General features: G+C 41.2%; 1 protein-coding gene across 1 annotated transcript in view; it reads right to left on the bottom strand.

The window, feature by feature from the left end:
* NBAS (NBAS subunit of NRZ tethering complex) overlaps positions 1-16372 on the bottom strand; it is a gene marked incomplete in the record, with an annotated part of 468052 nt that overhangs the window by 44820 nt on the left and 406860 nt on the right. Inside the window, 2 exon segments of the mRNA NM_001192550.1 lie at positions 12595-12684; positions 14935-15137. Coding sequence (NP_001179479.1) covers positions 12595-12684; positions 14935-15137 — 293 coding nt within the window.

Here is a 16372-nt window from a genome sequence, read left to right as displayed (position 1 = left end):
TAATACCACTGAATATTTCTCTCAGTGTGCATTCTATAATATACTTGCCAATACAATTTTATGGCAATTTAAGCTAAAAAACAAAGTTGGTTATTTGTATATTGGACTAAAATATGTTACAAAATGCCATGGACAAACTGGCTTAAGCATTTCCTACACGTACAAAGATATTTGTTAGTTTTGCCTTTGACTGTCCTTCTTAACACGTACCAGAAATGGCAAAGCTGGGGGTGCAAAAGAACGCCCCCAGTATTTCCTGACTATCTACTATGTGCAAAGCAGACAGCACTGTGTGGTGGAAAAGAGTATCTTTTGGAATCTGACAGACCTGTGAATCCTGGCTCCATCCTTTCCTAACAACTCTCAATAAAAATTATGAATGTCCTCATTCCCACTTTATAGCTAAGTAGACAAAGATCCTGAAAGTGTGTCTCTTGGAGTCTGTGAAACCAAGACAATGCATACGAAGCACCCAGCACTGTATGTGACCCAAAGGAGAGATTTAATGAACAAATAACCATTGTCCAAATAATCATCATCATTTTATTATCAGCATCATCAAAGTACCTGATGTTCAGGGATGAAAAACTGTATGATCTGGTCCTTAAAAGAACTAATAATACAAGGAACCAGAAAGATGTCACAAATGACTGTTCTACAAATTACTAATATAATATAAATTGGAACAACTTTTTGGGAAGAAAAGTGGGTAGAATCAGGGAAGGCTTCGCAGAGGACATGGCCTCTGAACAGGATCATAAAGGACAAATGGAAGGTACATGAATGGAAAAGGGGGGAAACATAATCCAGGTAAAGAGAACAGCAAGGGAAAAAAAACAGACAAAGATTTCAAAGGACACAGCATGTTCAGGGACCGATAAAAGCACAGATTGTCTGGGGGTAAATCAGAAGAGACACAGAGGGAAGACAGGTCTCCTGACCTGGATAACCAGAGCTCACACACAGGCTGAAAAGGTGGTGCAGCTTCATACTTCGAAAGGATAGGCTTTGCAGGCGTCAGCCCAGACTCAGTGCCCAAAATGACTGCTTCCCAACAGTGCTATGCTGACCAAGAAGTTGCTTCATGGTTTCTTCAGTTTCTTATTTGTAAATTGCAGATGGATAATAACCCTTTACTCAGCGGAGTGGTTTGAGAATTAAATATACAAAATGAAATAATAAAGCAGAAAATATATTATCTGGCACGTAACTAAGAAGTTCAGTTAGTGGCAGCGATGGTTACTGAGGACTCTGGTCTTGGTGTGGAATGGGAATGACAGAGGGTCTCTGAGCAGTTAAGTACCGTGATCATGTTAGGGCTTACAGAGGTGCGCAGACTGGGGCATGCTCAGGCCTTTTTGGTGAAGCCTGCAGGGGTCAAATTAAGTTTAACTTGGGAGAAAAGAAGACTAAAACACATTTTTGGCCTTGAATCCAAGCCAATTTCACATAAGTAAGAAGCTGGTATTTTGACCCTGTCACCCAAGGGCCAAGTGGAGGGGCAGGTAGGATGGGCTAGAATGGGAAGAAGCTGGAGTCATGAAGACCAGATGGAAGTTACAAAAATCATACAAGATCTGCATGTGGTGAACAGGAATGAAAACTGTTAATGATAATATGAAAGCTTATTGTGTGCCATGAGTTACATCACTTTATCGTCACTACTTTTTTTTTCATGTATTCTGTTATCATCTCCAATTGGCAGATGAAGGGACAAGCACAGAGGTTTCATAACTTGTTCATGGTCACATAGTAAGTTGTTGTTTTTTAGCCATTAATTCATATCCGACTCTTTTTTGACACTATGGACTGCAGCTGGTCACACTCCTCTGATCATGGGATTTCCCAGGTAAGAATACTGAAATGGCTGCCATTCCTTCTCCAGGGGATCTTCCAGACCCAAGGACTGAACCTGAAGCTCCTGCATTGGTAGGTGGATTCTTTTACCACTGAGCTGCCAGAGAAGCCCCCACATAGTAAGTAGTACAGTCAGTATTTGAACCTGGAGTATCTTACCGCCTTATCAATGACTATGCAATACTACGGAACCAAATGGAGGTAAATTCCAGAACACGGTGGCAATATGTGACACAGAGATTATTATCATAGCATTTTCCAAGTCATTAAATTGAATTAGATTCCTTTTACCTAAGAACTTACTGTTTGGTAAGTTCAGTTCAGTTGATAGCATTGGACATTCTGGAGAAAACTGCTCTAAATTTTGGTTGATAGTTCAAATATATAATGAAATTATGAGAACTCATTCCTAAAACAGAAATATTATGTTCTTGAAGTACCATGTTCTAGATGACCTTGGCTATATACTGTGAATGTGTGTGTGTGGGTGTGTGCACGCATGTGCATGCAATCAGTAGCTCAGTCATGTCCAACTTGTGATCCTGTGGACTTGAGCACTCCAGGTTCCTCTATCCATGGAATTTTCCAGGCAAGAATACTGGAGTGGGTTGCCATTTCTACTTCAGGGGGTCTTCCCAAGTCAAGGATTGAACCCATGTCTCTTGCATCTCCTGCACTGCAGATGGATTCTTTACCACTGTGTCAGCTGGGAAGCCCACATACTGCAAATATTTGTGCTCAATGAGACTACACAGAACCAAAGGGCAGCTCTGTAAGAAAAGCTGTCCAGGATATCAACTAGATACTATCTCCTAAAGATTTTAGCTGCAAAATAGTCTAAATTTTAAATAAAATGTGAGTTTTTAAAATTTGTAGTCACCCTTGAAATGGTACAAATACACACAAATATATACAGAGGCAGAGACAGAAAAACAGAATGTAAGAATTGTGATAAAATGGTAGCAATTGGTGAATCAAGGGGAAGAGAATATAGTCATTATTTTTCAACCTTTGCAACTTTTCTGTGGGTTTGAAATTTTTCAAGATAAGCAGGTGGTGAGAAAATAACCAATTATAACTTTTATAATGAAAAAAGAAAGAGAATGGGAAGGAAAATGATTCCAGTTTTATAGTCGTTTATGAAAGCAAGGGGAGGGTTTAATGAGCTTAGGAATAAAAAGAGAACATGATTTCAAAACACTTTTACCTTATTATAAAAGTTATACAAATGATTTTAAGAAGATATAAAATAAGTAACAGAGAAAAATCTCTCCTAGTTTCATTGCAAATACATAGACATTTGCTTCTACCTCTTTCCCTGACATGAGGATTTTGGGGACAGGAGAGAAGTTATACTACACAGGGTAATTTAGTATGCTATTTTTTAAAAAAATAACTACTAAAGGAAACACACACACATTCATACAATCCCTTCTGGCCCAAAAGATAAGGAGTGTACTGAAATATACAAGATGTTCTATTAACAGAAAAGAACAGCAGCAGCAACAATGGCAACCAAAATAGGTTCAGTGAATGATTAATTTGCGAACGTGATGTTCTATTGTGTAAAGTAGCATGAGAGGATATTCACAAAACTACAAAGGAATGGAAGAGAAATGCCAACGAAACAAAGGCAATTATTTAATCAAAGAGAAAAGACAGATTTTGAGAATATTAATAAGATGACCTTTTGTAAAAGAGCTTGAAGATTTTGCGTGGCATAAACATATGAAGATAACCCAACCTTGAACTTAAACAGTGATGGTACATTAAAACAGACAGTAAATATGAAAAGCACTTTATATGTCATGATGTACTACACAAATTATTCTTATATTTAAGAATGGGGGAAGCCAAGACTGCATTCAAACAAGACAAACATAAACCTTTATGATTTCCTGTAGACATAAATGTCATAGATTTGGAATGCCTGAAGGGAGCACAAGGTCACTTTGCCTAATCTTCTATACTGAAGGCATAAGCCAGCAGCCAAATTTTTGTATTGATATGTATAGATACCAATGTGTCAAAAATTTTAAATTTTACACAATGAAGGTCTTCTTTTCTCTCATTTTCCTGACATGATAATTGATATGCAGTACTAAGTATAAGGATTACAGCATAGTGGTTTGACTTACATATGTTATGAAGACTACCTTAGTAAGTTTACTGATAATCTATCATCTCATATAGATACCAAAAAAAAAAAGAAAAAGAAAAAAAACAAAGATTTTTTTCCTTGTGATGAGATCTCTTATGATCTACTCTGAACAACCTAGCGCTTCTTTAAACGCTGGAAGATGAGGGCGCAGTGGAAGCTGCCTGCCTTAGATAAGGCCTCTTGAGCTCTCAAGTTCCTCTCCGACTCCACCACCTCCTCCCTGCCCTGAAGCCCACTCCACCTTGTTCATTTTCATTCCCTGCCCGGTGTCAATAGGAAATGAGTTTGAGAACTGATATGTAAACTGAGAGAGAAGGAGAGACAGGACAGGAGGGTCGGGTGGGGCAGCAAGTAAATGTGAGTGAGTGAACAGTGAGAGACATAAACACTCATATTCTAGGAAGGTCTCAACTCAGTTAAGGGATTGATCCACACACTGTGTACACTTTCCTTACTACGCACAGAGCTGGACCTGTCCCAGGACAATGTCCTCTATGCATCAGCTCCCCGGAAACAACTGGGGCTCCTGGCAAAGAATAGGGCGGAACCCAAAACAACTGAATGCATCGTGTGCTAATGCCATTGTGGTAGTGTAAAAAGTGTGGCTTTTTTTCAAATGATTATCATAATCAAGTTACAGTGAAGGAAAAATTGCTGCAAAGGCAGTAACTGTGGTGTGCACACAATTCCAATCTCAAATCTCAATGTTTTATAAATTCATTTTTAATTGAAGGATAATTCCTTTACAATATTGTGTTGGTTTTTGCCATACCTCATCATGAATCAGTCATAGGTAAACATATGTCCCCTCCCTCCTGAACCTCTAGAAAGATGGTACTCATGAACCTATTTGCAGGGCAGCAACAGAGACATGGCTCAGATGGTAAAGCATCCATCTACAACGCGGGAGACCTGGGTTCGATCCCTGGGTTGGGAAGATCCCCTGGAGAAGGGAATGGCAACCCACTCCAGTACTCTTGCCTGGAAAATCCCATGGACAGAGGAGCCTGGTAGGCTACAGTCCACGGAGTTGCAAAGAATCAGACACGACTGAGCGACTCCACTTTCTTTCTAACACAGACACAGACATACAGAACAGACTGATGGACACGGGAGTGGGGGAGGAAGGAGAGGGTGGGATGAATGGAGAGAGTAACATGGAAACCTTTACACTACCATATGTACAATAGAAAGCTAATGGGAATTTGCTGTATAATCAACTCAGTTCAGTTCAGTCACTCAGTCGTGTCCTATTCTGCGACCCCATGGATGGCAGAACTCCAACCTTCCCTGTCCATCACCAACTCCCAGATTTGACTCAAACTCATGTCCATCGAGTCGGTAATGCCATCCAACTATCTCATCCTCTGTTGTCCTTTTCTCCTGCCGCCTTCAATCTTTCTAGCATCAGGGTCTTTTCAAATGAGTCAGTTCTTTGCATCAGGTGGCCAAGGAATTGGAGCTTCAGCATTAGTTCCTCCAATGAATATTCAGGACTGATTTCCTTTAGGATGGACTGGTTGGATCTCCTTGCAGTCCAAGGGACTCCCAAGACTCTTCTCCAACACACAGTTCAAAAGCATCAATTCTTCGGTGCTCAGCTTTCTTTATAGTCCAACTCTCACATCCAAACATGACCACTGGAAAAACCATAGCTTTGACTAGCCGGACCTTTGTTGGCAAAGTAATGTCTCTGCTTTTTAATATGCTATCTAGGTTGGTCATAGCTCTTCTTACAGGAGCAAGAGTCTTTTAATTTCATGTATGACTCAAGAGAATTCAAACCAGGGCTCTGTATCAAACCTTGCCTTTTGATAAACAAATATACTAATAGCATCTTTGGGGCTGCTCTCAAATGTATGCCAATCACAATATCTTCTTGAGGTTCATTCATCAATAGAAGCATGGGCACATCCCCCTGGAACGAGGTAGAAATGGCAGCTGTGAAGTCATAAATATGGCCTTAGGTGGCCCAGAGAACCACTGTAGTGGTAGAATGGATCCACCCTCCTTGTTGGTGACCATGGTTCATATTACAGATTGGAGGCCTCATAACTGTGGGTGCTTGGAGAGCGTCTGGTGATTCACTTTGCCTCCTGGAGCATGAAGAGTGAGAAGAAATCAGATTCGATCCGTGCTAGTGGGTTTCTTTCTTTTGCTTTTGCTTTTTATGGTCTTTTGTGTGCTTGAAAAATAATGTGAAGTCCCTAAGCAACACGGAAGAGCTTAGTGATGTCTGAATGATCTGACGTTGCTCGATATACATCAAACTTTAAGACATCTAAAGCGGGTACTGTGATTAAGCAGCAATTTAAGCAAACAAAGACTAGTAAAATACTCACTAGCTTTAAAGGAAATCTTTCTTCCTTTTTGAATGGTGCACAGAGGAATTCCTTATTAATTATCTGTTTTCTGAGTGGATTTATTTCTGTATATCCATTTGAGAGTCACTATTATACTGGTTGGAGAAGGCAATGGCACCCCACTCCAGTACTCTTGCCTGGAAAATCCCATGGATGGAGGAGCCTGGAAGGCTGCAGTCCATGGGGTCGCTGAGGGTCAGACACGACTGAGCAACTTCCCTTTCACTTTTCACTTTCATGCATTGGAGGAGGAAATGGCAACCCACTCCAGTGTTCTTGCCTGGAGAATCCCAGGGACAGGGGGAGCCTAGTGGGCTGCCGTCTATGGGGTCGCACAGAGTCGGACACGACTGAAGTGACTTAGCAGCAGCAGCAGTATACTGGTTCAGGCTTCCCAGGTGGCTAGGTGGTAAAGAATCTTCCTGCCAATGCAGGAGCCACCAGAGATGTGGGTTCAATCCCTGGGTTGGGAAGATCCTCTGGAGGAGGAAAGGGCAACCCACTAGTGTTCTTGCCAGGATAATCTCACAGTCCATGGGGTTGCAGAGTTGGACATAAATGAGAGACTGAGTGCACACACAATATACTGGTTTATGCCTGTGAGTTATTTGTCAGGAAATTTTTTAATAATATGAAGGCCCAGATAACCATGATGGTGTAGTCACTCACCTAGAGCCAGACACCCTGGAGTGTGAAGTCAAGGGGGCCTTATGAAGCATTACTACAAAGTTAATGGAGGTGATGAAATTCCAGCTGAGCTACTTCAAATCCAAAAATGATGCTGATAAACTGCTGTACTCAATATGACAGCAAATTTGGAAAACTCAGCAGTAGCCACAGAACTGGAATTTTCATTTCAGCCCCAAAGAAGGGCTTTGCCAAAGAATGTTCAAACTACCAAACACCTGCACTCATTTCACATGCTAGCAAGGTAATACTCAAAATCCTTCAAGCTAGGCTTCAACAGTATGTGAACCGAGAACTTCCAGATGTACAAGCTGGATTTAGAAAAGTCAGAGGAACCAGAGATCAAATTGCCAATATCCACTGGATTGCCCAAAAAGCAAGAGAATTCCAGAAAAACATCTACTTCTGCTTCACTGACTACACTAAAGCCTTTGACTATGTGGATCACAACAAACTGTGGAAAATTCTGAAAGAGATGAGAATACCAGACCACCTGACCTGCCTCCTGAGAAACCTGCATGCAGGTCAAGAAGCAACAGTTAGAACCAGACATGAAACAACAGACTGGTTCCAAATCAGGAAAGGAGTACGTCAAGGCTGTATATTATCACCCTGCTTATTTAACTTATATTCAGAGTACATCATGCAAAATGCTGGGCTGGATGAAGCTCAAGCTGGAATAAAGAAACATTGATTGCCAGAAGAAACATCAATAACCTCAGATATGCAGATGACACCACCCCTATGGCAGAAAGTAAAGAGGAACTAAAGAGCCTCTTGATGAAGGTCAAAGAGAAGAGTGAAAAAGCTGGCTTAAAACTCAACATTCAAAAAACTAAGATCATGGCATCTAGTCCCATCACTTTATGGCAAAGAGAAGAGGAAAAAGTGGTAGCAGTGACAGATTTTCTTTCCTTGGACTCCAAAATCACTGAAGATGTTGACTGTAGCCATGAAATTAAAAGACACTTGCTCCTTGAAAGAAAAGCTATGACAAATCAGACAGCATATTAAAAGCAGAGACATCACTTTGCCAACAAAGGTCCATATAGTCAAAGCTATGGTTTTTCCAGTAGTCATGTTCAGATGTGAGAGCTGGATCACAATAATGGCTGAGTGCTGGAGAATTGATACTTTGGAATTATGGTGCAGAAAAAGACTGTAGACAGTCCCTTGCATGGCAAGTAGATCAAAATAGTCAATCCTAAAGGAAATCAACCCTGAATATTCACTGGAAGGACTGATGCTGAAGCTCCAATATTTTGGTTACTTGATGGGAAGAACAGACTCACTGGAAAAGACCCTGATGCTGGGAAAGACTGAAGGCAAAAGAGGAAGGGGGAAGTAGAGGATTAGATAATTAGATAGTGTCACTGACTCAACAGACATGAATTTGAGCAAATTCTGGGAGATAGCAGAGGACAGAGGAGCCTGGTGTGCTGCAGGCCATGGGGTCGTCAAGAGTTCGACACAAGTTAGCAACTGAACAACAACAACTGTGTGTGTGTGTGTGTGTGTGTGTGTGTGTGTGTGTCTGAATCACTTTGCTGTACACCTGAAACTAACACAGCACTATAAATCAACTATATTTCAATTAAAAAAAAAATAAAGACACTTTTGCATTTCTCATCACTTGGTCTGTCATTAGTATCACCATATCCATTTTTCAGATTAGGAAATCACAGTCAGACAGGCTCTGTAGTTTGTCTGGGGCTGCCCAGGTAAGGACAGGTTGTGAATTTCTTTCACAGTATCTCGTTTTCTTCTGATATTAAACAGCCTGCAATGGACAGTTAAGGGAGTGCTTCTCAAACACCACTGTGCTTAGGAATTGCCCAGGGATCTTATTAAAATATAGATGTTACTTGGTTGGTGTGGGTAGGGCCCCAAATTCTGCATTTCCAACCAGCTCCCAAATGTCCCTGAGTCCGTGGACTGACCTTTGTGAGGTCTTATGTCATTATTTTTATCTGTTTTTCTCACCTCTTCCACCTCCTTCTCTGTGCCTTGGCCTTATTTCTTTTTATGCGCCTTGCCTTCATATGTGTGTTGTGTTCAGTGGCTAAGTTATATCTGACTCTTCTAAATTATTATTTGTTTCAGTCACTGAGTCATGTCCCACTCTACGAGCCCTTGGAATGAAGCATGCCAGTCTTTGCTATCCTTCACTATCTCCTAGAGTTTGCTCAAATTCATGTCCACTGAGCTGGTGATGCTATCTAACTATCTCATCCTCTGCTGTCCTTTTTTCCCTTTTGCCTTCAATCTTTCCCAGCATCAGAGTCTTTTCCAATGAGTTGGCTCTTTGCATCAGGTGGCCAAGACATTGGAGTTTCAGCTTCATCATCAGTCCTTCCAATGAATATTCAAGGGTGATTTCCTTCAGAATTGACTCGTTTGATCTCCCTGCCTTCCAGGGGACTCTCAACAGTCTTCCCCAACACCACAATTCGTAAGCATCAATTTTTCAATGCTCAGCCTTCTTTATGGTCCAACTCTCACATCCACACATGACTACTGAAAAAACCTTAGCTTTGACTATATGGACTTTTGTCAACAAAGTGATGTCTTTGCTTTTTAATACACTGTCTAGATTTGTCATAGCTTTTTTTCCAAGGAGCAAGCATTTTTTAATTCCAAGACTGCTTTCTCCATCTGCAGTGATTTTGGAGCACAAGAAAACAAAGTCTGTCACTGTTTCCATTGTTTCCCCATCTATTTGCCCTTATAAACTGAGATGTCATGCATCTCAGTTTTTTGAATATTGAGTTTCAAGCCACCTTTTTGACTGGCAAGAACACTGGAGTGTGTTGCCATTTCCTTCTCTGGAGATCTTCCTGACCCAGGGATTGTACCCACATATCCTGCACTGCAAGCAGATTCTTTACCACTGAGCCATCAGGGAAGCCCTATAAATACATGCACACACAAATATATGTATGTATAAATATCACACACATATTCTTTTCCATTGTGATTTATTATAAGATATTGAATATACTTTCCTGTGCTTCAGGAGGTCCTTGTTATTTACCTATTTTATATATAGTAGCTTGTATCTGCTATTTCCAGAGCCTTAACATGAAAACAGCTTGAATCCCCAGGTTGCTCTGAAGACCCGCCTGGGAACAACCTAGAAAAGAGAGTGACTCCCTTCTGTGACTCCCCTCTGTGACTCTTGCCCGAAAGCTCTTAGGGAGGGGAACTGAAGCCAAGAGTATCATGTTTAACTGTCCACATTCACAAAGCACTTGCCAGGCTTAAAAGTTAGGACTTGTCTTTCTTCTTTTTCTTTCCTAAGTGAAAAAAAATTTTTTCCACTGAAATTTGTTTTTGTTGTTGTTAAGGACCCTCTGTTATTTTGTGTCTCTGGGATGCAAAGTAAGATCTTGTTGTGACTCTCCATTCCCCAATCTCTTCCTCTTTGGAAATCAAAGCTTAAAAAGAAAACTGTCTTGTATTTAAGAGACTCGAGTTGGGTTCTTCTGTATATCCTGTATACATATATATGTTTATCCAGCTGGAAATTCACTAAGAAAAACACTGCCTCCTAATCTTTTCGAGATGAACCCTGTGGGACCAGACTGAGGGATTCCCCTTGGAAGGGGCTTCGGGTAGTACCTGTTAAGATCCCTTCCATCATGTGAGGCCAGGGTCCGGGTTGGGTACTTGAGAGCAACGCACAGGGGAGTAGCAAGCTGAGAACTGACTGATGGACTGCGACTGGAATGGTGATAGCTCGATGGCCTGTCTAGAAAGTGACACACAGCATTTCTGTCCGCGCTGCTCTCTGCCGCATCTGCCTTGTTTAGGCTGTGTCCTCAGCCTGGACCACCGTCATCCACCTCCACCATCCTTATCACAGACTCAGATGTCACAGACCAGTCCAGTGCTGTCCCTTGTGGGTCCTGCTCTGACTTCCCTGGGACAGAAGAAGCCACTCCCTTCACCTCACTTTCTGCACAGCACTGACTACGCTACTGCATGGTAACCAGGGCCCTGAGCAACCTGGTCTCCCTGCAAGACTCTGAGCTCCTCCAGACTGGAGGTTACTCTTACCCAGAACCGGAACTGAGAACAGAGTGTAACACACAGTGAACATGCAGAGCGATGGCATTTGTCTCTAAAATAAGAGGCCCGTGTGTGCCACGGCTGTGGCTTCCTTACCATTTAAAGACCCACAAGCAAAGGAGTTTAGAAAAACTGTGCCGAGCAAATGGCAGAGTGGGTGGAGGGCCCCGCTTGCCCTGTGGTCCAGCCCACCCACATGGTTTACCCTGTGTCCCTTCACTCAAACCGTGGGCACAAAGCTACACATGCAGACATGCTCTGAAGGCCATGGAGCAGTCAATTATGCTGCAGGGGCAGACAGGAGTCCTGGCTGTGTTTCCCAGGCCCCTGACTCTGGACAAGTCAATTCCTCTCTCCCAGCCTTTCTCTCCTTATCTGCAAACGCCAACAATACACACAGGTGTCAAAAATCATAACCACTAAATCCACAAAGATAAATGGAAAGAGTTCTAACAGCAAGTAACTAAAACAGAATATAGAAGTGTTCATACATTTTGATTGAAATTATGTAAAAATATATCCGTACCTGAACAATAACTGGGAGGTAATACGCAAATAAAAACAACAATATCATTGAATGAACTATGAGGCGGTTTCTCAAATATGCTTCATCATTATTATATCATATTTTCCATTAAAAAAGGAAATTGGGGTAAAGCCTTACAGCGTTGCCATGGATATAAGACACAGGAAAGATCTCCATAAACTCCAGGAAATATATTCTTGTCGTTCAGCTGCTGCTGCTGTTATTCCTACTACTAACATCTGAACAGGCTTCCCAGGTGGCACTAGTGGTAAAGAACTCACCTGCCAATGCAGGAAACATACGAGACGTGGGTTCGATCCTGGGTTGGGAAGATCGCCTGGAGGAGGGTATGGCAACCCACTCCAGTATTCTTGCTTGGAAAATCCCATGGATAGAGGAGCCCAGTGGGCTAAAGTCAGTAGGGTTGCAAAGAGTCAGATAGGACTGAAGCGACAGCACACACACACACCTGGGTGAAAAATTCTTTCTAAAAGTGGATTGGAGACACACACCTCTTAGGCTTATAAAGCCGGTACACTCTTAATCCTCAGACAAGACAGATCTCACATATACAAAGCTTTTCAAAATATAACATATACATTCTAGGAATCCCCATACTTAATCAGTAGAGTAAACCCCCTGGAGATATGAACCCCTCCTCTCCTAAGGTGCTCAGCGCGGTGTCATCTCCTTGGCCACCTTTGAAAGGAGTGAGAAGAGACCATGCTCTCTAAGGCCTGAGAAGCAGATGGTCCTGTTGGAGCTGATGGACTAAGAAAACAAATCTCCAGAAAGTTCTCAGCTCTTCCTTCAGAGCCACCTAGAAAAGATGCTTAGAGGTGGAAGCCTCATAACCACAGATATTGAGAGTAATTCTAAGACTCTAAGGAATGCCATTAAGTGAGACCTGCAAACCGCTCCAGCCTTACCCTTCGTCCACACTGGCATGGACCGCGGCAACAACTCCTTCCAGGATGTGGAGCGGGTCCGCCGGCCCCCCAAGGTCAGCACTGCCTCCACTGTGAAGGGAGAGAAAGAGAGAGGAAGGGATTCAGGACAGATGGCTCAAGCTCAGGAACCAGCAGGGCACTGACACTCAGATGAACCCAGCTGGATCTCAGCAGAGCATACACCACGAGCTCACAGCCGCTCATGGCATATGCAGCCCGCCAAGTACCAGGTCCTGTGCTGCGTGCGTCCTAAGGATGTGGAGAGGAAGCCTTCTCTGCCCTGAGGAGCTCACAATCTAACAGAGGCTTGTTTCCTACCAAGAGAGTAGCAAAACAAATGAAGTTTAAAAAATAAAAAGGAAAAAGAGAAAGAAAATCTATTTGCATTCTGTTATTCAAAAATTCAAAGAAATACCCAATGGGCATTAAAAATATGAGCTATTTTAAGCGTTAAATATATATACTCTAAATCCTCCAGTTGGCCTTTTCCCCACAATATTAATATTCACATGGCCCTTACAAGGTACCAGGCAGTGCTAAGTGATTCACATACATCCTGCCATTTAATAATCCAACACCCATGAGACGGGCCCTACTATGATGTCCACACTACAGATGTGTGTGCATGGAATTCTGCGGAATTTTGAAAATGCAGCAGAGGGAAGAGAAGTTTTAGATGAGTCTTCTGAATAATTTAAGTTATATGATTTAAACCAACTGCTGGATTCAGTATGTTCATACCTTTGTCATATTAAGCTTACTAAATTCACTAACCTTCTACAAGGTAAATGTCATAGACCTAGTCAATAGCAATTTACTTTCCTTAGAAAAAAGGCAGATGAACTAAAGTTCCCTTTCTCCCACTACTGAAAGATTTAATCCATTTTTATTGAAAGTCTTCTGTGTACCAACTATAACATTTATTAGACCAGAATGAAATCTTCAGATTTCATTAGAACTGGGCACACGGAAGAAAAGAGGAGTATAATTTATGTCAGAATTTTATAAATGTAAAAATATCATGTCAAATTTTAATTATGTGAAAACATACAATTTTTTAAATGAAACTAAATTCTCTTCAAAGCACTAATTTTTCAAACTTTTGTTTTTGTGAGAGTCATATGAACTCGAAGTAATAATAACAAGATAACAAAAATCAAAAAGCTCCCCTGGTAGCTCAGACGGTAAAAATCTGCCTGCAACGCAGGAGACCTGAGTTTGATTCCTGGGTTGGGAAGAACTCTTGGAGAAGGGAATGGCTACCCATTCCAGGACTCTTGCCTGCAGAACCCATGGACAGAGGAGAATCGAAAAGATAAAGATGGCAAACAATTATCTGTTATCACTTGAAAGTGGAAAGTGGCTCTAATAACCACCAGCACCACCAAAACATAGTAAGTTCATTATGTAATAAAGGTTTATTCATTTCACATTTGTGATTTCTAAAAAATGTTACACTACGTTATTTCTCTCCTTATACAGAAAATTACCAGATACCTCAGAGCATTAAGGTGAAAACTGGATGAAGCTGGGTAATTAAACTGATAAAGACTCATTTGATTTCAGTGCAGCTGCTGAAAACTGACACGCTTTTAATCAAAAAGTTCCTCAAGAGCAACACGGAATCACAAAGAATGCTTAAAAGAAGAATAAATTAAACACAACTAAATCTTTTAGGCTAATTGCATTATTCACAAAAAGCACTTGATGCCTCATTATTATCTTAGCTTAACTTTCCCCTCTTTCCTAATCCACTGGAAGCTTTCCTACAAAGATACCAGCCTATTGACAGGAAGCTAGAATTTCTCAATTGTCGGCTTTATGCCATTAATTGCAGGTAAATAACATCCTAATATACTTAACAGATGTCTAACTTCTTCAGTATGTGATTAACCTTGCCTTGTATACTTCAAAAGAAACTTCTGGGAATTGGTTTTCCACTGCTGAAAACACAAGCTCTGAAAATCCACACTAAAATTACACGACAGGTCTGACACGAAGGGACCTGCTTCACTGGCCACGTTGGCCTTTGTCCCTTATTTCAAGAATTATCTGAGTGAGGGAGAGGGTCAACCGAGAAATTAGAAACGTGTTACACTCAGGACCAATGATGGAGCATTTCATGGTTCTCCACTCTCAAGATATTTGAAGACAAGAGACTGAGAAGTCTAATCATAATCATTTACTTTTATAAAGTACTTCATAGTTATACAATGCTCCTATGTACATGATATTTTATCTTCATAACAACTGTGAAACAAGCACTTTACTGGCAAAATATCAGCTCAGGTTTTCCTTGATGACTATTTTATGGCTTACCTCAATGCAGAGACGATTTCTGTTACTGCACTCTGCACAATGTCCTTGGGCGAGATGTCAAGAGGGCCCACAGCCACCTCCAGCAGCTGCTGAATCATTCTTAGAGGCTGACCGTCTAAACACATGGCCACGGCTTGATTGTAAACTTTCTCTTTTTCTGACCGAGACAGATCATAGAGGTAACCATATTTCTGCAGCATTTCCTGAAAACATGGAATTCAACATGTAACTATGAACTAGAAATTACATGAACAGAGTGAACTATACTCAGAGGACTCTCAAACCAAATATACTACAACCACAAACACCACACGGAGGAACACGTAGGGGAAGTTAAGAGCTTGGTTTCCAGAGCTACCAAGACCTGACTGTAAACCTTGCTTTACTGTGTACTAAGTAGTAAGCCACTGTGATCTCAATTTCCAGTGTCTATAAAATGAGAATGAGGACAATCAGTTCTTGTGAACAGAGGGTATTGTAAACATTTAATAATACAAAAATCAGACCTTTAGCACAATGTCAGGCACAAAATAATTCTCATTAAATTTCTCTATTATTATTATTGTGCTATAAACACATAAGTTAAAATCTATTAAGTATCAACTATGTAAACCCAGGTATTGTATATGTTATATAATTTAATGTTTATAATTATCCTGATAGCTCAGTTGCTAAAGAATCTGCCGGCAACGCAGGAGACCCCAGTTTGATTCCTGGGTCAGGAAGATCCAGGGAAAAGGGATAGGCTACCCACTCCAGTATTCTTAGGTTTCCCTTGTGGCTCAGCTGGTTAAGAATCCACCTGTGATGCAGGAGACCTGGGTTTGATCCCTGAGTTGGAAAGATCCCCTGGAGGAGGGAAAGGCTACCCACTCCAGTATTCTTACCTGGAGAATTCCATGGACTGTATAGTCCGGTCGCAAAGAGTCAGATGTGACTAAGCAACTTTCACTTTCATTTTTCTTTCAACTATCCCACAAGGAGCTCTAATGAGCTCCACTGTATCAGAAAGGAAGCTGAAAACCAAAGGTGTTATGCAACATGTCCACAAGTCACACAGTCCCCATTAATGGAGCTTGGGATTAGAATCCAAAGTTATGCTTTCCCCACCACATTCCCCCACTCCACACTGCCAGTCCCTTTTTGAAAATATTGTAAAAACTAACATGACAACAAATAATTTCAGAAATAGAACGGGCCTACCATCGTCCAGCACACCAAATGCGATCACTTGATGGTAACAACACTTTCTAACTTCCACAAGTGCTTCTGAATGTAACTGCTTTGTCTTTCAAACCTTAACTGGACATTTGATGATATCAAAGACTTACTATTAACATTTTTATTGGTAATGTAGTGGTAGTGGTAGTTACATTTAAATATATCTTTTAGAAATAGATATGGAAGGATTTGTGCATAAAATGAAAAGATGACTGGG

The sequence above is a fragment of the Bos taurus genome, chromosome 11 (assembly GCF_002263795.3).
Source record: "Bos taurus isolate L1 Dominette 01449 registration number 42190680 breed Hereford chromosome 11, ARS-UCD2.0, whole genome shotgun sequence".
Lineage (NCBI taxonomy): Eukaryota > Metazoa > Chordata > Mammalia > Artiodactyla > Bovidae > Bos > Bos taurus.
The sequence above is the reverse complement of the archived record's forward strand: the minus strand, read 5'-3'. Positions and strand labels throughout refer to the sequence as shown.